The sequence below is a fragment of the Thamnophis sirtalis genome, unplaced genomic scaffold (genome assembly GCF_051295495.1).
Source record: "Thamnophis sirtalis isolate CommonGarterSnake01/CBP01778 unplaced genomic scaffold, rThaSir2_p1.2 scaffold_1, whole genome shotgun sequence".
Taxonomy (NCBI): Eukaryota; Metazoa; Chordata; class Lepidosauria; order Squamata; family Natricidae; genus Thamnophis; species Thamnophis sirtalis.
The window spans coordinates 136932556-136957176 of record NW_028261381.1 but is presented as its reverse complement, the minus strand read 5'-3'; the positions used below and the strand labels follow the sequence as shown (position 1 = coordinate 136957176).

Below are 24621 nucleotides of genomic sequence, written 5' to 3'. Positions count from 1 at the left end.
CTTTCATTGGGTATTGGCTGAAAAACTTTGTATATTTTGGTATGAAAGGAATATATTTCTCCATTTTTAAAGAAAATAAAATCAAATGATCATTGTGTTAAAAAGAAGAGAGAGAGAGACATCTATAAGCATGTTTATTGAAAGATGTTCTTTGCAATGAATTAATAGCCATGGTGATCAAGGAAACAGGTGCAGGGAACCGGATATTCTTTCAATGACAACAAAATAATTACTTAGAAATAAATTCATCCTATTATATAAGTGAGGATTAGCAGGGAAGGCAAGGTAGATTCCTTTATTTCCAAAGACATAAGTATATCATTTGCTTAAAACCATATGCTAAATAACCTACAATTTCTGTGAGGATTAAATCTTTATATTTGCATGTTAGTAGATAATTCTGAAGGTTTAAAAAAAAAAAATATTTGTGTTAATAGTGGACTTCCATGTGTTCAGGAGCCATAAATGAGTAACAGCCATACTAGTTCAGTTTCTCTCGAGGTGATACAAGAGCCCTTTGGATGAGATCCTTGGCGAGATGCTGCGTATTATAATAGACAGTACTGGGATAGATAGATTAATTGAACAATATTCCATATTGTGGCTAGATCCATTTTAGAAAAGTATTCTGTCCTACGTATTGAAGTAGACTATTCCACTTTTTTTGTTAGAGGTTCAATAATTCAGTAGGAGTAGAAGGTTTTTCAGTCGTTTCATTGGTTATATCTTTCCAATTGATTGAGCCATTTGGATAGATTTAATATGATCTTCCTCAGTTTATTGCATCCACAGATATTGAATTTTTATCAAGATTATTTTAATAGATACAAGAGTATGGGATTTAATTTAATCCAACCAGTTTAAAATAATCAAGTAAACACTGCAGTTATGATATTAGAACACTTTGTGCAAATCATAGCTGCTGAATAAGAAACAATATCTTAATTATACCTTACTTGAAAATACATAATATTTTCTTTATAACCAGTCCTAAATTGCTGATTTTCTATTGTAGTAATATTCATGTAGTAGTGCTTATGCAATACATCAGTGCATGTTATAATTTTTAATTTGTGCATGGGTTTGCTTATAAATTAGGAACATTTATTTTGCTATTATTTTACTGTTTATAATCCTAATCAGATTATATTATAATTTTACTTTTAAGACAAATATTTTATTGTTAAGTGGCACACACTAGTTAAAAATAAAGGTTTAAAAACTAAGTATACAGGGGAGAAATGAGCAGGGAAGGGAAAAGAGAGAAAAAAGTACCAATATACAATGGTGTTGTAAAGAAACATGCCTATCTAGTGGGGCTAAGCTGATCATTGCTTGCTGGTAGCCTTTCTTTGACAGAGATTTTGCAGTGACCTTTTTTCCTGGCTGGTGGCAGAGGCTGAAGTCCCAGGACAATGGGCGTGAATGGAGCAAAATGTTTGTTCTTGGCAAGGAGAGGTTAAATAGCTCCTTGCAGCTGCTTGTTCTCTGGCCAGTGAATGAAGCCTGGTTAGTTTTCTTATTGCTGTTACTAAAACCCTGGGATTTTACAACTATCAAATGGCGCTCCCTCCCTCTCTCTCTCTCTCTCCCTCCCTCCCTCCCCCTCTCTCTGTCTGAATTTATTTTATGCCTTGTTTATTGGAACAATGGTGAGGGACAAACAGTAAATCGTGATTCAATTAAGATTATCCCAATAACTTTTATTAATTAATTAATGAGTCAATCCCCACATTCAGCATCACACTGCACATGTCAGCTTCTAACAGAATACAGGTAGAGTATCTGATAAATGAATGTTACCTGGTAAGAAATAAATTTAAATCCCATACAAAAAGTATAGCCTATTTTCTGTTTGGCAATATAATTATGGTAGGGTTTTTTTTTCCAATGAGATGTGTGTAGTGAGTGACCTCTTATTTGCAATTCAAAACAGAACAATCTCCAAATATATCGCTCAGTAAGATTTGGTCTTTTCTAAAAGCTGGATGTTTAAAAATATTTCTAGTACTTTGCCAAATCAACCAAACCATCTACAGTTTGACCCAGAAATGCCAAACCTTTGCTGTTACATGATTTAAAATGTGTAATGCGTTTCCTTGGTTTCAGTCCAGTGTTAGATCATAGTATTCATTTATCTTTCATGTTATAATCTAATGACAATATTTTGACTCCTTTATCCCTTATAAATTAAGATTGTTCTGGTATTCTAATTTTAAAAATGCAAGAGATTTTAGTAATGTGTACAGAAATACAGACATTAGCTCATTTGCTCGTCCCCCCCCCCCTGGAATGATTATGTTGAGAGACATCTTTGATTTTATCCAACTATAATTGGAGGGGGAGCAGTAGAGCAGATTTAGCAATAGCAATAGCAGTTAGACTTATATACCGCTTCGTAGGGCTTTCAGCCCTCTCTAAGCGGGTTACAGAGTCAGCATATTGCCCCCAATAACAATCCGGGTCCGCATTTTACCCACCTCGGAAGGCTGGAAGGCTGAGTCAACCCTGAGCCGGTGAGATTTGAATAGCCGAACTGCAGAACTGCAGTCAGCTGAAGTAGCCTGCAGTGCTGCATTTAACCACTGCACCACCTCGGCTCTTATGGAAACAGTTCAAAAGGAAAATAAATTGGAGTGTAGAGAATGATATTAAATAACTCAGACAGAAAGGAGATAGATTGTCTAATAAATCAAATCCTACTTTACACAAACCCATATTGGACCATGGTAAGAAGTATTCTGTTTGTTGAATTTAGCTGTGTTTCTTTGAAAAAGAGCCAGCATTTTCTCTTTTGTTACAAAATAATATATTTCAGATTCTCTGTTAGGCAGCATAAATCTAGATGAAGAAAATTCTTTTGCAGTTTTGTGGTAGATTTCTGGTTACAGCAATACAAAATTTTTCCCACTCAATACCTTGAGGCATCTAAATATGTAAATAGTCAAATTAAACTCCATACATAGAGATTCTCGTGATCATTGAGTTGATGGGATTGTTTATAATGTTTGGTAACAAGATTTTTTGTTTTTACCTATTCACATTGAAGTTTACAAAGAAATATCTATCTTTGTATAAAACACTTCAGATAGCCAAACACATACTGAATCATGGCTAATAGTCATTTGTGATTCAGGGCAATTATTATTGCCTCACTGGTAGCCAAGAACCATTGGGGCACTCACACTAATGATATTCTGGAAGTTGGTAAAAATTTAGCTTTTTCTAAGATCACTTGGAGCTTGGGCAGCTTGGGTTTGTCTTTCTTTGTTTTAGTATTTAATTTCATTGACTGCCCAGTTGTAGTGGACTCTATTTAGTGATTTGTTGGTGATTATTTATTACTGGATTTTATATGTTTTTTAATGTTGGTAATTTCAGCAGTATCAACAACTAATAAGTAAACATCTCACTTGGGGAAAATGTCAAGTTAGGTCAACAGCAATCTCATTGTTACATGGCCTTAATGAAAGATTGGCCCTCAGAATGCTACTCTAAAAGGGCACAAGGGATTTGGAACAGTGGTGGGTTCCAGGAGGTACAACCTGGTATGGGCATACTGGTAGTAGCTGGGAGCAGCGGCCACTTTACTGGAACAGTGACTCGTTTGGCCCGCCCACCCGTCCCCGTTCCTTACCGCTTTTTGATGCAAATGGGCCAATTGCGCACATGCGTACAGCGTGTGGTGCCTGCGTGACCTCTGCCAAGCAGCTGAGTGTCACTGGGCGGTGGCGTGTGCCTGCGTGTGCAGTGTGCATGCCCAACAAGGACGTGACGGCATCCGGAACATACTTCTAGTTTGGAACATTCACTCACCAAGCCATGGGGCCCAGAAGCCTCTTAAAACCTAGTAGTACCATTCTTTAAATGAACTCCGTTAACACTAATTCAGTGGTGGACAATCTGTTTCAGATGTTAAAGGTTTTTCAGTTTCAATTGCTTATCTCATTAAGAATGTGGAGATCTGTCAGTCAGAATTGACAGTATTGGGTTGACGGGCTAATAGTCTGAACTGGTTAAAAGCAACTTCCTATGCTCTTACAATTTTCCAGTCATAAATCAACTCATAAAGCATACAGTGCATTTATCAAGGCTTTATATCAGCCATGGCACTTAAGAGTTTCTTCCTGTTCTGCTTTCCTAAAGCAAACTCAAGAAGGTTACATCAGTAGATTTATTATACAGAATTAAGAAATCATACGTACAAGTTTTCTTCTAACAACATATACTAATCTTACCCTCCATATTAGCCCCAAAGTTTCAATCCCTCCTGCCATTTTAAAACTGTAGCTTTCAGGCTACACATTTCCTGGACTGAAGGTTATTGCCACAGCGCCTTATTTACAAAATGGCTTTCTCTGATGTGCATTGAGAATTGGAGGGTCCTGCCTCACCAGCTTCAATCCCCTTGAACTTAATTGAGTCTCATTAAATGTTAAATAGTTCCAAAAGAAAGGGCCAAAAGATGCTGCTATTCTCCCCCCCTCCCCCCCAAAAAACCCTTTCCATTGCTGGCTCTTCTATGAGCATTTCATTTGAATACTAACAGCTAGCTATGCCACACTAGAAGTAACAATAGCCTTGCTTCAGTTAGTGTGTGTGTGTGTGTGCGCACGCACACCTGCCTGTGCTACAGGTATTGTACATTCCTCAGAGTTCATACCAAAATGAGGTGGTAGTTGAAAAGGGCTTTGTTAACCACTTTTCATGAAAGGATTGTTTGTTTCCTTTCAGTGAACTTGCAACAGCCTGTCTTCCTGGCTGACCTATCTCAACTGCTCTGATCTGATGGGAAATGCTGATTCCCAAAGGCATCATATGCAAAGCAGATATAAAATACACCTACTCTACGAAGATCAGTGTTGCAAAAGCCATTGGTTAATCATAGAGTTGGTTTAATCCCCTTTCCCATAGCTCTGACCATTTTCAAGCTGTCTCAGGTGGAAGCCGCCTACTAGTTCGTTGAAGGTATTGGTACGTTTTAAAATACATTAACTCTCACACAAACCTTTATGAGTATAAGTGACATATATATTTGCAGCATTCTTGATAAAATCTGATCTTTGACATCTACTGTCACCCTCAGCCACTAGAACTCTGCCACCTAACACAGAGTATTAAATATGCCTTTGTGTAAATGGTCATTGTGAAAAGGATTGCCAACATTTAAAGTAAAAGGTGAAGAATAAGTCTGTGAGGTCCCTGGAGGTCATCCATACAAGCCCTGACATATACAATTGTTTCCGTTGAACTCTAATCTGGTCTACAATCTGTCTCCCTGCTTCAGATCTGTCAGAAGGGTCTAATACTAGAGAAAAGCCAAGTTGCTTGGCTGGAGTATTGTGGAAGGAGAAAATGAGTGGGGAAATTCATATTCAGGTTTCCATGATTGGGCATCTGGAAGCTTTTTCTATGAGCCAGGAGTACATATATGATATGAAAACTGAAATGAGAGGAAAAATTGTGCCCATTTGACTTGCCAGGGTGTGAGAGATTGTTTTTTTCTGCAGAACTTCCAAATTCCACAGGTTTCTATAGATAACTGTATAGGGTAGGCCTGTGCTTCGTGCCTCGATAACTGCAAGCATTTTTTTGTTTTAGATTTTTTTTTCATATACAACTCAAATCAGTGAACATAGCAATACTCCTTCCTCCTATTTCCCCCATAACATCCTGTGAGATTTGCTGGTCTGAGAAAGTGACTGTCCCAGCTGGTTTTTCATGCGCAAGGCAGCACTAGAACTCAGTTTCCTGGTTTCTAGACCAACATTTTAACTATTGCACAAAACTAGTTCACTAATGTATTATATAATTATATCAATAGTATCATAGTTCCATATCTTATAGAAGCAGCTTAGGCCTGAAAGTTGCAATTCAATTAGATCTGCAGTTCATTTTTAATTATTTTAATAGATTAAAATAGAAATAAGCAAAGCTTATTATAAGCAAATAAGCAAAGAAATGTTCTGCATCCTTTACATTTCTATGTAGTTATGAACTGTAGTTTTCAGGATCCATTTGAATTCCTTTAGTAGATATTCTATGTTCAAAAGTGTTGGATTGGGGAAGATCAAATGCAGAGTGCAATATTTGACTCAGATATTGAACTCCACAGTAAAACCATAAAATGATCTCTCTTCTTTCTACTTACATTCAGACAATGAATGTAATCTACAGTGACCTTGTCCTTGGATTTCCACCTGTCCCGGCACCCTGATCACAATCTGAGTGATTGGCAACCCGTTCACACTTATGACTGGTTTTCAAGCATTCCATGATCATGTGTTTGCCATTTGCAATCTTCCCTGCTAGCTTCCCCAGAAAGTCATTTGGGAAGTGGGCAAGGAAGGTCATAAGTCACTTAGGTATGTCTCCCCCATTCTTGGCGCTCGTGCCATGCCATTGCACATCCTCAGGCCCCCTCCATGACACTCCCCATGCCTTCTTTACACATCCTCCCCAACATGCGCTGCACCTTCATGCGCACCAACCCCCACAGCACTTCTTGTGCACATCCTCACGCCCTCTCCAGTGTGCATTGCCTCTGGCACACACCTTTATGCATCCTCCTCAATCCATGCGATACTTCTCATGCAGTCCCTTGCCTCCCCAACATCTGCAGTGCCTCTCATGCATTCCCTTTCACCCTTGTGCACCCTATCTTACCCTCACTGATACACTGATGCTGCACCTCTGGTGCATCCTCCATAGCGTAGCCCCGCTGCACCTCTAATGAACCCTCACCAACACTCTGCCGTCTGGATTCACCTGCCTACAGACCTGAAACTTGTAATACATTTAGATCTGCAGTTCATTTTTAATGATTTTAATAGTGTAAAAGCATTGACTTATTCGCTGGCAACTAGGACTGCAGGAATTGCCATCAGTGAGCAATGCAATTGTGCTTCATGACCATATTGCTTAGCAACAGAAATTCTGGTCCCAATTGCCCTTGTAAATTGTGGACTATCTGTATAGGCCAGATCAGGAAACAGACTCCACAGAATGACTGGTACTTTATTTTTACAGGTTAGAATTACCAAATCTTGAAAGCCTTAACAGCATCTTTCCTCCCTCCCTTCTCTTACTCAGGCAGAACTGATCTGAATTTCCTTCTAATATTTTCTTCCTGTCCTGGATTTAAATCATGTTTTTTCAACTGCAGTCACATAGTTTTTCCAAGATTATATCTGTGATTCTCTACAATTTCTGAAGGAAGAATGATACCTAAAACTTCCTGGTCCAATTGGCTGTGCTTGGGTTTATTATTATATTTTAAATATATACAGAGTGTACCAAGGTCCCATAGACCAATCACAATATTTTATTTATTAATATTGTTAGTGCACTAAGAATGTTCAAATGTGATTCATCAAAGCAGTATGCTAGAATAAAGTGGCAAGCAACTCAAATATTTAATGTAATATAGTATATATAATAATTTAATTTCTTTTGGGCCTGGCTTTTAGCATAACCTGTATATATTTAAGCTATTGAATCAGATGATCCAACTACTTTTATAAGTACTTTTTTATTTCCATTCTAATTAATGGATTTGTTGTTTAAACTTATCACTGGTATCCACAAGGAGGCAAATGATAATGTGTGTGATGACATTATACAAATGCTAGGACTTATGTAAATTTGGATGCAAATAAATGTATTGTATGATGATGTCATTGTATATCTGTCATCAGTTTGGCATCAGTTTGCTGTAGATTCTCCTGAAAAAAAATATTGCATTTGGGAAATGATATATTAAGCATTTTTCTTGTATGTAAAATATTTGGAATAAATATTGTTACGAGATAAAATTGATATGACTTAAACATTTGTTTTAGAGATAATTTTGACTAATTTTTGTCACTTTGCTTGGATAGAGTTTTCAGTTAGATTTGTATACACAACCATTGCACTATGTGTGAGCAAGGACATGAGCAACAATGTTTTGTTGGAAGGACTAACAGAATTGAAGCTTTCATGAACCACAGGCACAAAATATCTTTCTCAAATGGAAGTATTATAGAAAATGCTGAAAGAAGCAGAGTAAAATTGAGGAGTATTTAAAGTACAGAAAGCAAGAACTGGGATAAATTGAAAACACCTATAAACTGTTTGGACTGTTTTTTCCATCTCTTTTCTCAGATGACAGAATCTGTTCTCCGCCATTTATGGAATTAACAAATGCATGTGGAGAAGACACCTTGAAGCAAATAGAAAAAAATGGAATTGCATTCCCATTCAGTATGTGAACAGTTTTTATATTTTACTTAATAGTAAAGTTGTAAAGCATTTCCTCCACTACCGCAATTTAGCTAAGTACCCTTGGGTGAGGGAGAGGACTTGCACAGGAAATAGTTTGTGGCTGGAGTATAAAATTATATGCTTTCATTCTATTAAAATTATTAAAAATAATCTGTGGATCTAACTATACCCTGTTTTAGTTCTTTTATCTTTGAATATACAGTATTTTCTCATAGTGACAATGAAAGATATCTTATTCATATGTTAAGAGTCTTGCAAGATTAAGTCAGTGTTTCATCTGATCCATTATCCATCATACCTAGAGGCCAAGCAAACACTTTCCTCAATCTTTAAACAGAAGATGAGGACAATACAGTTTTCTGTAACAATCAGAATTCAAACACTAATGTTTTCTTCTGTGAGTTTGTTTGATCTGTCTTTAAAAATATGTAAAGGCTATGTGTGCATATCGTGCATAAAGTCTTTCTGTAATATAGTATATTATTTTCTCTTCTTTATTTTCTCTGTCTCTGCTATTTTGCAGGTGAATTATCAGAGTTATTTTGGAAGTGTCTGCCTTTATTTCAATATGTATAATGTTGGTTTTGGTTTACTAGAAAAAGGCCCTAATGCCCATTTAAAACTACAGAGAAATGTTTTGGCACATCTTGAATTATTTTTTGCATTTTTAACTATGCTATACTAACATGAATCTTAGATGTACTATTATCTTATGGTTATATTACTTAGTTGTTTTTATGTATACCAAGAGCTTATGCACCGGAGACAAATTCCTTGTGTGTCCAATCACACTTGGCCAATAAACTATTCTATCCTATTCCTATCCCTATCCAATCCTATTATAGTATATCTATTATAGCCGTGATGATGAACCTATGGCACGTGTGCCACAGGTGGCACACGGAACATTTGTCAGGGCACGCAAGGCGTTGCCCTGTCAACACATGCATGCTGAACAGCTGACTTTGGCATTCTTTTGAGGCTGTTTTTCGCCCTTCCCTGAAGCCTCCAAAGCGCAAAAAAACGGCCCTATGGGCAAACCAGAAATTCAAGAACGGACTTCTAGTTTGCTCGTAGGACCAGTTTTTGTCCTCCTGAGCCTTCAGGAGACCCTCCTGAAGTCCCCGGAAGGCTTCAGAGATCAAAAATCAGCCCTACGGGGAACCCAGAAATCACTTCCAGTTTGCTCGTAGGGCCAGTTTTTGCCCTCCAGAGCCTTCAGGGAAGCTGAAAACGCCAGATAAAAGAATGCTTATTTCAAGGGAAGGGCAGCAATAGTGCTAATATCATTCAGTTGGGTGGATTCACTAAATCAATAGTTAGTTAGAAATGGTACTGAAGTGCTCTGTGTATATTCTTTTGTACTGACTCACAATTTATTTATTTTTTATTATTGAAGTTTGTAAGACAAGAGTCGCCCATGGGACCAACTCTCATGAGGTAAGTATTTGCACAGGGTTTCATATACTATGTACTTAGAAAAACTGCTTTGGCTGAGAATTAAGAGAACTAGTCCATCTATGAGTTTGATTCATAAACTTCAAGGAAAAGTAAGGAGGTTTTATTCTTGTTGTCTCTCATGAATACATAAAAGTCATTCTTCATAGTCTTATGGCTTCATTAATATTGCAAATCTGTTTTTCTCTCATTTTGAAGGCCAGGTTATACATACTTATACACATCTGTCCATCATTTGTTTATTTATTTGCAATTTTATAACCCATCCTAATGTACAGGTTTGAGGCAACATTTGTCAAAATAGAACATAAAAGAGAAAGACATAGACTGAATAAATACTCTTAAGATGATTGCCATTAAATAACAATGACTTGGGTAAGAAAAAAGTGGAATAGGATATTGACAGCTTTACAAAATGCCGAGGGGAGAGGGTTACAAAAGCCCATGAAGAGAAGGCATTTGAAAATATGGGAACTATAACAGAAAAGTCCTGTCACTTAGTCTTCTTAAAACAGGTGGAGGGGCGGGGGGGGGAGGTAGTCTCAAGGACCTTCTCACAATGTTTCTACTTCATGAATGGGTTTAAGCCTAGCAAAGAAATGCCTTCTGTAACATAATGCAACACTACATAGGACTTTATAGTTTATGATCAGCACTTTGAGTTGAGACCAAAAGCCTACTGGCAACTAGTGGGAAGACTTTGACAATGGTGCCAACCTGCAATGATGAGTTACCCCGTCATTGGTTCAGCTGTCACTTATGAACTGGCTGCAACTTCTGGGTCATCTTCAAAGGTATCTCATCTCAATTTGGTAGATGATCTCAGTAGTTTCACAGACATGTTAAATAACATATTTAGCACCAAACCCTGTGAGATTTGCATTGGAGAAACCATAGAATTGTCATCTTCCTTGCCCCAGTGATCCAAACTGGATACAGATAGTCCTCGACTTACAACCGTTTGAAGTTACAACAGCACTGAAAAAAGTTACTTATGACCATCTTTCACACATGACCATTGCAGCATCCCCACAATTATGTAATTTACATTTGATGTTTGACAACTGACTCATATTTATGACAATTACAATGTGACGGAATCATGTGATCCTCTTTTGCAACCTTCGGAAAATCTAAGTCAATGGGGAAGCCAGATTCACTTAACAACTATGTTACTAATTTAGCAACTACAGGGATTAACTTAACAACTGTGGCAAAACTCACTTAAACAGATGCCTCATTTACAACATAAATTCTGGGCTCAATTGTGGTTGTAAGTCAAGGACTAACCTGTATTCTCACTGAGAGCACCGAAGTGGAGTACATCCAACTGTAGGTGACCCTACAGATACCAATATTTCTGTACCAATGAACAATGTTTCTAAATGCTGCTAAAAGATCTCGCAAGAACAAGAGAAATATCCTGACCTAATAAAGGATCTATGAAGGTCAGGTAGAATGACTGTTACCATTTTCATCCCATTACATAATTGCTTTACTCTGTATTTTATTGTATATTTTATTGTAAACCATTTTGAAATGATTTGGCATAACGAAGCAGTAGATAAGCATAATTAAATTTGGGGGAAAGTCTAAATAAGAAATCAGATGTAAATTGGAAAGACAGATTGCCAAGTTTTTCCAACTGGATAGCACAGTTCTGCATCTTCTCTCCCCCACCCCAGTTTATTTGAATACTTGGCTTTTTTGCAACTGCACCAAGCCAGTATCTCAAACACTTCAACATTATGTGTTTTACAATGATTAATCAACTGCATTCAAGAAGCTCACAACAAAAAGAAAGGAAGGCAATAATGATCTTCCATTCCTGCTCCCTCTTAGCTTGTATTTAAGTTTTGCTATCTCAAATCAAGAATAATAAACACTAATAACCCAATCTTCCATCAATTTGTCCAATCCCTTTTAAAACCATCTGAATGGATACTAATGCCACCGACAGCAGCAGCTATACGTATGCATGCATGCTATGCATACTGCTATTGGAACCACCAAATCCAATGCTTGTTTATGTGAAACATGTATTTTTCATCTGTACGACTGTAATTGCAAGTCATATCTTTATTTTTCAGATGGCTATCATATTCAACCGGGACGGCCTGAAAGCCATCCAACCTCCATGTGTGATTCAAAGTTTCATCAACCACAATGCTGTCCTGTACAAAGTCTTTGTGGTTGGGGAGTCATATACGGTGGTGAAGAGGCCCTCCGTGAAGAACTTCTCAGCAGGCACTTCTGGTAAGCTTTGGGAGTAGTAATTTAACATGATCTACTAGTGGGAAAATCTGAAGAACACCATTTTCCATTTTGGTGAATCCTAATACAAAACATGTAGAGGACATCAAGTTGAAGAAGACTGAACCCAGTGTTTCCCTGACTGTTTGGATTTTTTTGATATTTTTTTAAAATTTCTCCCTTATCCTCCCAAACCCTTGTAGCACTAATTTCTTTGGGAGATAGCAACTGTTTTTGCCAACAGCTGCCATGTACATTCAGATTTATGTACCAAAGTACTAATCTAAAACTGGAGAAAAAGGGGAGGACATCACAGACGTCTTCCTAAAACAAGCAAGTCAAGATGGAAGCAGAAGAGATTGTTATGACTAGGAACTCCTACATGTTTTTAATTCTGTCTAGCTTCCATGGAGGTTTTGAGATTATGGCATCATAAATCTTTTGCTAGATGCAGTTGGTTTCAAGTTTTATTTGGTATTTGACCCTGACCATCTCCACTAAACTCTTTCTCTTTAAGAAATTTGGAAAACTCTTCCCTGCATGATATGTACATTCTACCTGAACTTTATTGTTAAGAGCCCAGAGTCACATTTTTTGAAAAGGGCAGTTATATAAATGATTGGTTGATTAATTGATTGATTGACCATATTATGAACTTTTGTGAAGGCTTTGATATTTTATTCACCTGCTATTTGCTTGAAATAATACTAATAAAATTCTTACATTAGTTTATAATATCTAGATGGTCTGATTATGATATATCATTCAAGAAAAAATGCACTGAGTTAAAATGTACTGAGATTTCATTTATTTATTTTCTTTACTTCCTATGAACAAAACATTTTTGGAAACTGTTAATAGGTCTGGTTTTTAGTTAACTATTTATATTGAATCACTGTGTTGATTTATAAATATTTTATCCAAAGTCGTATGCAAAATAATAAGGTGAAATATTTTTAAAAAGATATTTGCCAAAGTCACAAACTCTAAAAATCAATACACATGATAACAAACCATAATATAAAAATGATTAAAATTGATACGAAAAGTTTAATTTGGGTTCAGTTCAATTCCTAGTGTACATGCTATTAAGGTATGTCACTGGATTCTTTAGGGTTTTTTTTTAAATGTTATCATATATGCTACAGCTGTGGTCATTCCTAGTAGTCTCTTGTTCAAACAATTAATAAAATTATTCCCACATTCCTTCAGTACCTTCAAAAAGTTCCATTCAAAATAGATATGATTCTAGATTTTAGCAACATGAATATTTATTTTAGATATTTTTTTTCTTTATACAATGCATAGTCAATTTTTTGACTTCTGCTTTCTATATTGTAGCAATACCCATTAATATCAGTGACTTTTAAAGAATCTTACCCAAATTCAGAAATAACAAGGCTGTCAGGTGCCCTGAATTGGGATGTTTTGTATTTCCTATAATTTTGGGAATAATTCCAGAAAATATAATTTAATAAGATTGATACTTTTTTACGTATATGCTGACAATAGCAACAATGACAATACAAGATTGGGGCAGCAATAACAAAACTGACAATATATATTCACAATAAAAATTTAATCAAATTTAAGCAGGAAAGGCTCCCTTATATACAGTGCATTTCCCAGCAAGGCATATTCAGACATTTAGAATATGGCTTTTAGAAAAAGAGTCTAATTTAAAACAAACAAAATTACAAACAGACATAAGCAAAAATCTCAAATGTTTAATATTAAGTAATAAAACCATAGCATAAATATTGAAATTGTGTATAATGATTGGGAAAGAGAATGGAATGGAAGAGTGATTATGCTACCAAAATTACCTTTTACGATGTTGTTACTTATGATCTACTTTTCCTCTTGCCTTTTGTATCTTTATGCTTTGCTTTTTTGTATTCTTTTAGCTTATGCAATGTAATAGAAAACATTGGAAGTAGTTTCATATTGTTAATCAACAAATATCTATTTAGGGTGTTAAAGCCTATAACCTTTGTTAAAGCCTATAACTTTATCCAAGTTTTCAGTTTAGATACATATTCTTGCATAAGTTTTAGTGCCAATGTACACTTTGCTTTAGCCAAAAATTGCATCTTTATTTTTTAATGTTTCATTTGACACCTGAAATGAAAACTTGGGACCATGAATTCAATGGATAGAAAATGATTCATCTTCTGCTTATTTCTAACGAATCAATGAATACGTCTTCATTCTTTTGGGAGTACTTCAGATATGACTAATTATTTACATTGGCAAATAGGCTACAGTATCAGAAACTCTTGATTTCTTGATTTGCCTATGTGATTGATCTACCACTTGAAATCTAACAGACTCTAGATGGCTTACAGGATCTCTTGTATAAACCCCGTGCAAAATTAATATTAAAATCAATTATATAATAAAACTCATAATCTAATTCTCAAAATTAGGGTTCTTACATAATAACTACAAATTAATTTGACAATTGGTTTGGCGTCACTGACTATAATCCCTCGAGGTCTTCTGGAAGAGCTGTGTGGTCACCTGCTTCTGGAAAACCATAAGGATGGGTACACCCTTGTTTCAAGGAGCAATCAATTCCAAAGGAGGTGTTCTGCAGAGAACATCTCTTGTCAGGTCACCTCCCACTGTATTTCATGGTACACAGGGATCCTTAGGTGCTCCCTAGTTCAGATGGAACAGTCTAAAATCATGGGGGGGAATGGTCTCTACAGTATGACCCAGAGGATACAGCTTTACAGTGACTGGCCCTTTGAGTTGCACTCACAAACCACCTAGTAACCAGTGCAGAGCTGTCATATGCCAATATTGTAACTGGCCTCTGGTATATGTGTTGTAATACATACATTCTTGATCATCCAAAATTTCTGGGTGGTTTCCCTATGTAGAATGAATTACAGTAACCTAATTTAGAAATGACTGGGACATGAGTGCACAGCGAAGCAAAACCCCCATCAAGTCAAAGATGGAGAAGTTGGCTTCTGGAGCAACAGCCACTCCATCTGGTTTGGGTTAAGTCTGAGCCTGTTTTTCCCCATCCAGACCCTGACAGCCTCCAGACACCGAGTCATTTCTTCCACCGCATCTCCCAATGGGCTTGGAGTGGAGATATATACCAGGAGAATAGGACAAATTGTAAGTCACAGACCAAGAGATGGAAGTCAAAGAGGGGAGTGTTAATCAGAGTTCTAGGCAAATATATTGGCAAAGTGGCAGCAGAAAGATAGCTTTACCAAAATTAGCCCAAACAGTAGGCTGCTGAATTATCTTACAGACATCCCTGACCAAGTAGATGAACAAGATGTTCTTCGCTGATCACAAACAACCTGTCTACACTGACTGGGCATAAGCAGCACAAACTCTTAAAAGGCAATGCTTCTTCTTATTTCATTGTTGAATTATTATTATTATTATTATTTTGAAGCAAGCAAGCATCGACACAGGTATCTTTTCCCTTCTCCAGCAATTCCTGCCGTTTCCTCCATTTTTTAAATTTGTTATTCTTTCAAATAAATAAATAGAAAACCCGATAAAAGCTCTGCTCCTTTATACAACAAAACTCATTTCCTTGTCAATTATTGAAGCCAGGACATTGCGTTATGGCAATTGATTATAGAGCTCAGTACAAATAGGAATGGTTTAAATATCAAGGATTTTATTTGTTGAAAATATGGATAAAATTGCTGGATTATAGCGCCCTCTAGTGCTTGTAGATTCAAATATTTTTAAGACTTAAGTAGTGATTTTGAATGTAACTTTTAAGAACAATTTTTGGGTACTTGCATGTAATTTTTTTTAGTTCTATAGATTTGTTTGTAACTTATATATTTTTTTTCTTTACTTTCCAATCTACAGATAGAGAGTCAATATTTTTCAACAGCCACAATGTATCAAAACCAGAATCCTCTTCCATCTTAACAGCAGTAAGTATTCCAGACTTCTTTCTCCAAACACTGATTCTACCAATAGACTCCTCACAATTTAACTCTGTTCTTCTCAAGTTTATTTTTAGGAATTATTGCAGGAAAACGGAAGCTCAGAATCATCCAAAATCTTTCACAAACATACAGTATCTGAAAATGTTTTTCTTTCCTTGAAACATAGGAATTATAATACTTGGTTAAGAACCATTCATTCAGCAACCAATGAAAATTACAGTCTCTAGGTGAATGGCCCTTATGCCCGGTCCCCAAAGTTGGATCTCTTGCAGCTCACCTGCACTTATGGCCGCAGGGAGGCCTTCAGCTCTCCCACCAACCCACCCACTTCTCTGCCCCTCTGCATCACTGTCCTTTTGGCTGCCCTGCAGTCCACTGCCTCTGTTAGCCCTGCCACTTTAAAGCTGACATTTTGTCCCCAGAGTTATGGGATGTTGTCCTTCTGGCAAGATTTCAGACATTTTAAAATATTGATCTGTGATACCTGCAGATGTTGTGTTTCATGTCTGGAGGAAATGCAAGGATACCTGCTTTTTTCTTTAGTATCCCTCTACAATTTCATTCTGTCTTTCTTTTGCAGCTTGATAAAATAGAAGGGGTGTTTGAGAGACCAAATGACGACGTTATCCGATCAATCTCGAAGACACTAAGGCAGACTTTGGGAATTTCTCTCTTTGGCATTGACATTATAATTAATAATCAGACTGGTCAGCATGCAGTCATTGATATCAATGCATTTCCAGGTGAGAGCAAACTGTTATATACAATACACCAAAATACAAATATCATACTTCCAAGTTAACATTCATTTCAAGCAAGAGTGGAGAATTTTTGTTCAGACAAAGCACCAGAGTTGTCCTTTCAATGGTATACCAAGAATTCAACTTCGAAAAATCAGTAAGGTCAAGACAAAGTGGCTGAGCCCAGGATAAAAAAATAAATATATAAATTTTATGTAAATTAGATTAAATCAAATCAGATTAAATACAAATAATAGAATTCCTTCCACTTCTATCATAATAAAAAAGTATTTTTGAAATACCCTGAGGATTCCAAACTCTGGCTTCTCCCTTTAAAATTTTTAAAATATGCTCACTCTAAAGGCTTAGATGAAGAAAATAGCAGAGCCATGTTTTTGGATCTAGATTCAGCATCAAAACGTCAGTCAGAATTTTATTCTTGCCTTAGCAAGTTCAAGAGCAGACAGGTAATCTGCATGAGTAAGATCCTCCATTGAGTTAGAAGCTCAAAGTATGCAATGGACCCCTTACAATTCTAAGTATAGATAGTCCTCGACTTACAACAGTTCATTCAGTGACCATTCAAGGTTCTAGCAGCACTGAAAAAAGTGACTTATGACCATTTCCCACACTTATGATCTTTGCAGCATCCTCATGGTCACACGGTTAAAATTTTGATTCGCATGTATGACAATTGCAGTGTGACCTTCTGATAAGCAAAGTAAATGGGGAAGCCAAATTCACTTAAAACTGTGTACCAACCTAACAACTGCAGTGATTCACTTAACAACTGTTGCAAGGAAGGTCATAAAATGGGGCAAAACTCACTTAACAAATGTACCATTTAGCAACAAAAATTTTGGGCTCAATTGTTGTAAGTTGAAGACTACTTGTACATATAAAGTAACACATACACTGCAGGCAAATTGTGTTTTTTTAATGTTTTGGACTGCAATTCTGTGGTGTCTTGTTTTTGATCATGCTAAGGCTAACATTGGAAAGTTAAATAAGGTAATAGTAACTTGGTAAAACACATATTCAGATGTTATCATGAATTGTCTAACTTTCTTCAACATGGGTGCCTAATGGTGTGGATCTCAACTTTCATAATGCTGCACTAGCATGGTTGTCAATAAGGACACCTGTGTCCATCTATGTATTTGAGGCACACTTAAGATGTGGGAAGATTGCATAAAGTGTATTTATGAAACTGTAAATTAATGCAGAAAGCAGACTTTGCTTTTATTCACTGCTTCAGTATATTTTTATTGTCTTCAACTCTGTAGCTGATTTCATTAGTAATGTAATTAACAACAGCCTTTTACCTCTTTTCAGCTGACTGGCTGCCTCTAGATATGATCAATCACCATCCAATTTAGATCCATTTGGTTTCTCTAGTAGCATTAAGTATTTCCAGCCACTTGAGTACTCCCAGATCTTGGGCGACTTCCCATCAGTCAAAAACCAACTACTTTTCTATAGATTTCCTTTGGTCTTCAAATAAGTTGGTACTCTAGGGAATATAGGCTGCAAAGCTATTTATTTATTTAATTAATTAATTTATCACATTTAAAAACTGAATCATACCAAACTATGAATGGAAGCAAAAGAAATGCTAGGTTTTTAAAAACGTATATTTTTAAAAAGTATACATTGAAATTCAAGAACATTTCAGAAGAACTCTGTTGTTAGTCTGTTTAAGATATGAACAAGAATGTTAGATTCTTGAGATGTATTTCACAAAAACAAACCCACCCTATTCTCCCAATTCGGCATGGTTTCAGTTTGATATTAGTGCCAGTAGAAATTAGATGTACTATTTGGTCTTGGGCGTCCAAGCTGTTCTTTCCTATTTTTACTGAGTGTTCTCTCAAAATTCTGCAGAGCAAATTCATTCTAATTTTCTTCAGAAAATTAAATCATAAATTTTCTTATAGGAGACATCTGCTACTACTATAATTTTCCTTGCTTTTAAAAAGGAATGAGGAATAATTCAGCTTCTGAGACCATTAAGTCTAAACCCTGGTGGCCTCTTGCATACAAAAATATTTCTGCCCCAAAGCTAAGTGGTCCTTCCAATGAAAATGGCTTCATAAGACACTTAAAATGACTTCTGTTGCATTGCAGCATCCCAATAAATCCCAAATGATCGCATTGCACTGTGCATAAAGAGATCATGTAAACCTTTACAACAGCAAATGTATTTCTGACAAGCATGATGCAATAAGATTTTCATTACATTAAATGATTTTATAAGGAGCACTTATGTACCACAAATTTCATTTTACATACAATGCACTTACTCCTGAGTGGAGCTGCTCCTGAGAACAAGAGGTGGAATGGGACACTATATAATGCTAAATTGAAGAGCAGCATAATCCTTTGATTGAAAATGGAGAGTTAGTTCTTTGAATTAAACTCTTTAACTAACAAAAGAAAAAGTTCAGGATACTTCTCTCCTGTGTTTAGATTAACATTTATTGCCATTTTGTCTAAAAATGTCCATAGTATGTTTATCCTACTGTGTCAAGAGGAATTATCATTTCTCTGGAAAAAATAAGAATATCTCCTAAAAGTATTGCAGGAATCTGGCAATGTGTTTTATATCACTATATTGTAGCATCACTATTGGAGAAGCAAGGTTTTTAATCCCCCAGTGAATCTTTCCATCTAATCTGAGTCCTATGCCTATCTCAGTAGCAGTCATGCACCAATTAATATCAATGACATTGGTCAGGAGAAAGGAAACAGTCTCTTAGAGTTTCCTTTGTTTAGAGATGCCTGCAAAACTTTTGTACTTTTAAAAAGAGCACTTAACAGTTTTGGGGGCCATAGAAATAAAACATGGGAGATGTTTTAAAGACATTTTTAAAAGGAAAAAAAAGTGATATTTCCAGGAGATAAAGCACACAACTTGATGAATTGTCGCTACGGGTGATGTGCCATCTTCTTGCATGCGAAGGGGGAAGAGAACTTTAACAAGATTTTAAAATCCCAATTTTTAAAAGGATAATATATTGGTAATATTTGCATACAGGTAGCCATAGCTAATGTTTTATCGCCTGACTTCTTCATTACTTTCAGGATATGAAGGTGTCTCAGAGTTTTTCACTGACCTCCTGAACCACATAGCCACCACTCTGCAGGAGCAAACTCCAGAGTTGTCCCAGCTGAACCGTAACAAATTCCTGGCAGAGCAGAGCAGCAGCCTCGTGGGGGAGCGGACATGCTGTGCTAACACTGGCTGCCGGAGCATGGCAAGCCAAGACCCCTGGATTGTGGAGAACGAGACCAACAGCTCAGTCAAGCTGCAGCACCAGAGGCTGGGCTGTAACTCATCCATGTCACCAAGCTTTCAGCAGCATTGTGTGGCCACGTTGGCCACAAAAGCTTCCTCTCAGTGATCTCTATCTCTGCCACAGACTGAAAAAGAAAGCAGTCAGCCCCTGGGCTGTGAATTCAGTGTAATTTTTTGAAAGAAAGTGAAATTAGTGATATGGGTCCACTTTAACAGATTCCTCTTATAGTTCTATAGTGAGTTTATCCATCCATGTATGGGTGCCTGTTGTGTGCATGTATCTTAAACACTATATCTTAATGTGGGAGGATGGATTTGTGTTTTTTCCCCCATGCCTTTTTCTTTTCTTTGTAATCATCGACCAGAGTTGGGTGATGAATCGTCCTGGATTGATAAGAATTTGTGTTGAAAATTTGCACACTTGGATTTAACCCTCTTCCATATTTTTTCCAGCCCATTCCAAAGAGTAAAACATGCATTGATCGGACACCTAAATCCAGAGGAAACTTGCATACCCAGGATCAGCATTTTGCTTCTTTGTGGAAAATTTTGAAGTTAGAAAGTTCTTCAGATAGTTTCCCATTTCCCTAAAGAAGAAGAATGCCTGGGTATTTGCTTGCTATTGTGAAAAACTATATGTTGATGCCCTTAATCTCATTTGGGGGCAGAGGACTTCCTAATTGTTGGAGGATTACCACATCTAGCATAAGAACAAGCTAGGGAGTTTGGCTTTTTCTGCTGCTTTACTGATCCTGAGACTAAAGGACATCTCTTTCACATATTTATTAACTGATAGGGTGGGTTATTTTTAGCTTTGTGTGATGCACAGATCCATTCACTGTGATTTATAAATCAGGTTTCTTTGTTAGGGTGGGCTTGTGCATCATATTAAACAAGAAATTCAAATTGTGGATTAGCATAACATGTGATTTAGGGGCCTGTTTGTAAGCACTACTATGCACAAGACTTTTTCCTTAGTGGTGGGTAGAAATTTGTTGAAGTAAATCAGCAGCAATTTGTCTCCCTTTCTGGTCTATCATTTGTGGGATTGAACATTTGAGATACAGTATAAGGGTAATATTTATCTAACCTGTAATTCAGTCTGGTTATATTTTAAGAACAAGTAACAAAACAACAGTGATTTTAACTCTGTTTCTTTCAACACAACATCATCTTTGTGCAGCTTTGAACTGGTCATGAATTTGAAAAGGTACTGAATGAGTTTTGGGACTCTTAATTTGAGAGAATTTTTAAATTGTCTCAAGAAACATTGTTAAAGTATTTTACACATTTAGATATATTTGGAAAAATTGATCATCATGAATTAGAGATCTATGGACTAATTCACACTCAGGTAGTAGTGTGAATGTATATGACATACATGCTACAAGTTGTACACATGAATCCCAATTTTTAAAAGGATAATATATTGCTAATATTTGTGTTTTTGTTGGATTAAAGAAAGTTTTGAATTCTCTCAGTTCCTATAAAGATGACCCATTTCTTAATATGTATGAACTGATATTAATATATTTTCCTCCGCTGATGGCAGCTTTTTATTTGTTTCTTTGTTTTTAGAGTAAGGGAAAAAATGGAAATATCTGATGAAATATGAAAGGGAGTTTAAAAAGGGAGGACCAGAAATGATTCCAAATTATGGTGTAAGTGCAGGAAACTGTTCAAGAATTAATAGGAAGGAGAATTGCTATGTTCCTTTGTGGTATTGTTTCTAAAGTTATTCATAATTCTGCAATAGGTATAGCTGAAGAGAAGACAATATTTGTAGAACGGTTTCTTATATGAGACCATACAGTCATTTTGTTTATTTCTAATTCAAATTTGAGTCATATGATTATCCTGAATTATTGTCTATCTCAATAACAGTTGCTGCAATTTCCCAATAAATTATTGATATTTGTCCATGCATATTTTAAATGCCTTTGATGGGAGTGAAAAATAGGTCAGACATATTTTCATAAAACTTATTTTCAAAATAGCAACACTATTAAAAGTTATTGATATTTTTAAAAAATGATTGGATTTTAACATTACACACACTCACACAATTCAAGCTAAAATTGAAAGGCACCTTTGAACATACCTGAGTCTGTCCCTCCCCTGTAACTTTAATTAAGGCAAGAGTATTTCATTGCTGGACTGAACATTACCACACTCCTTGACTGCTGCGTGCATGGATCAAGAAACTTAACAATTTGCAACAGGATTCAAACCATTTTATTCTTTTATACAGCTTGTGGGAGAGCCAAGGGAAGAGGCATAATGGGTTAGTTTTTCTGGCATGTCTTCAGGGAACATTATTATCTAATTAAGAGGGTTATTATGATTATTTTTAATTTTAAGGAAAAAAAACCCACATCATCATTTATACAATAAATTTCAGTTCTTAGGTGAGCAAGCTGGAGAAAAGAATGTTCCATCTGGTTTAGTTAGAAGACATTTCAAAATTGTTGATCAGCCTGGACTATTTGATCCAGTTTAAATATATTTCTGCTATTTCCTATTTTTAGTAATGAGGAAGAATTTCTTTTAATGGCTGCCTTCTAAATTTTGGTTAGCCTATTTTGCACTGTTTTATTTCTCCAAAATAAACTACTGATACATAATTGTACATTTTATATTTATTTACAAATGATATATTTCGTAAATTCTCCAAAGTCTTAATACAAAGTATATCTGATAAAAGTGCAGTTCATATCTTGACTTTAACTAGAATCTAATTTAATTCTGTAGCCAAATAGGTTGTCAGCTTCGTTCACCCCTTGATGTAACAGCTGCTTATTTAAACAAAGACAAAGTTGTTCACATCTTGCATTTAGTTTAATAAGATAGCATTGCAAGTGGGCTGGCCAGCCGACAGTTTGTAATCCTTTCTGTGGTTTTTTTTTTCTATCAGACTATTTTGGGTGGAATAAAATATGAATAATATTGTCAGGTTCCAGAGAGAGCACAGTGTGCTATTGCATTGCAGAGCGCTGAGCATATGGTACTAAAAACTGAGTGCAAAATCAATTATTTCATCTCTGTTTTGTTGCAGCAAATTTCTTGAACTCTTTTTCAATCTAGATACACTGCCATGTGTTCCTCCCAAAAGGCAATTTTATGTGAGAACTGAAATGCACTGAACAGCCTCGCGTTTCTCATAGAGATTGAAGAGAAATGTGTCTGTCCTTTTTCTTCTGGAAAGCCCTGGGAGAGGAGGGTTGTAGTTTGGTTGTATGATTCCAATTTTTGTTTCAACTCAAAAGACCAACCTCTACTTTTGAGGGTCTGTTGAGTAATAGCAAAAATGTTGCCAATGCATGTAGGCCAATGCATGTTGTTGAAGGATAATTAAAGTAGACAGACTTAAATGTACACAAATAGCATCCATGTTTAGTTTGTTTAAGGAAGCATAACTATCCATAACTGCATCTCCACTCGTGACAGGAAAATAAGAAGCAACTTTTAAAGCATTTTTTCCACTTTGTTGAAGGAAGCATAACTATCCATAACTGCATCTCCACTCGTGGCAGGAAAATAAGAAGCAACTTTTAAAGCATTTTTTCCACTTTCCAGTATATACATTACAAATAATCTTTTGTGACTCTCATTAGAATGTTTCTTTGTGTAAAATATATTTTCAGTAATATACTTTAAACTTCTACCAGAAATCAGTCCATCTTCCTTATTATAGAAATAAGTGTTTGGATGTAAAAATCTTAATGTGATTAAAAAGAGCTAAAATGTAAAACCTCAGTAGATCTGAGTTAATCACATTCTATTCAAAATCTGAGGAAGATTATATGTTAGAGGTATGTGAGTGAATAATATCTGCTCCATTGCTAGATTATCCAAGCTATAAAATGAGAAATAGTTGGTACTGAAAATGGTTAAACTTACAAATTTTTATTCTGCAACAATTATACTTTTTATATTAAAAATCTAAAGATCATATTAAAAAAGAATCTAAACCTCTTTTCAGGTTAATTTCAAAATATGGTAATTGACATTTTATATATGCTGTTGTTCCTTTGCTTTATATAATCAGTTATAAATCATAATTCATTTAATAAATACTGGAAATCTACTTTTTTAATGAACTTAAGCTAAGAAATGATTAACTAGAATTATTAATTACATGAACAAAACATGTGCTTTGTCTGAGTAACATAATTATTTTTTAGACATGTAGTATAAAATTCTCCACTCTTAGATAACTCTATCTTGGGCTTTTTCTTTCATTTGCACCTGGATAAGCAGATCAAGATTTTTCTAAATCAGCCAGCCTCTTATCATCAGCAAGGGATCTACTAGTTGGCAGCTTCCCTTCCATGCCTGATAACTCAAAAGTGCAGATTACTGTAGGTTGTTCTGAGCATTTTATAAGATCTTTTCGCATAATGTTTTATACCATGCTCAGTTCTACTGCTAGCCTGTTCTCCTTTTACACCATTGTGTGAGCTGGCAAGAGCAGACAGGTACGTGATGTGTCAGACACCTGTGGATTGAGTTTGGTCTCCCAAACATATTAAAGAATAAAAATAATGCTGTTTTCAGAAGCGCCAGGTTGGTGTTTTGACATCAATTAAATCCCTTTTTTTTTCTAGAAAAGTGTCTTGAGCCATTACACTGGGAATATAATGCAGTAACTATTGGTGTCCCAGTGGTA

The 24621-nt window shown here is 35.9% G+C and overlaps 1 protein-coding gene across 2 annotated transcripts in view; it reads left to right on the top strand.

Moving 5' to 3' along the window:
* The window catches only part of ITPK1 (inositol-tetrakisphosphate 1-kinase), a 121289-nt gene extending 99258 nt beyond the window's left edge, over positions 1 to 22031 (top strand). The window contains exons 5-11 of one of the 2 annotated variants that reach the window (XM_087725712.1): positions 8146 to 8244; positions 9665 to 9705; positions 11814 to 11979; positions 15019 to 15111; positions 15832 to 15899; positions 16495 to 16657; positions 19739 to 22031. In XM_087725712.1, the coding sequence (XP_087581838.1) occupies positions 8146 to 8244; positions 9665 to 9705; positions 11814 to 11979; positions 15019 to 15111; positions 15832 to 15899; positions 16495 to 16657; positions 19739 to 20058 (950 nt within the window). In that variant the 3' untranslated portion in view covers positions 20059 to 22031. The remainder of the gene's footprint in view (positions 1 to 8145; positions 8245 to 9664; positions 9706 to 11813; positions 11980 to 15018; positions 15112 to 15831; positions 15900 to 16494; positions 16658 to 19738) is intronic. The other variant, XM_087725713.1, reaches the window with a different exon arrangement.
* The last annotated feature ends 2590 nt before the right edge of the window (positions 22032 to 24621 follow it).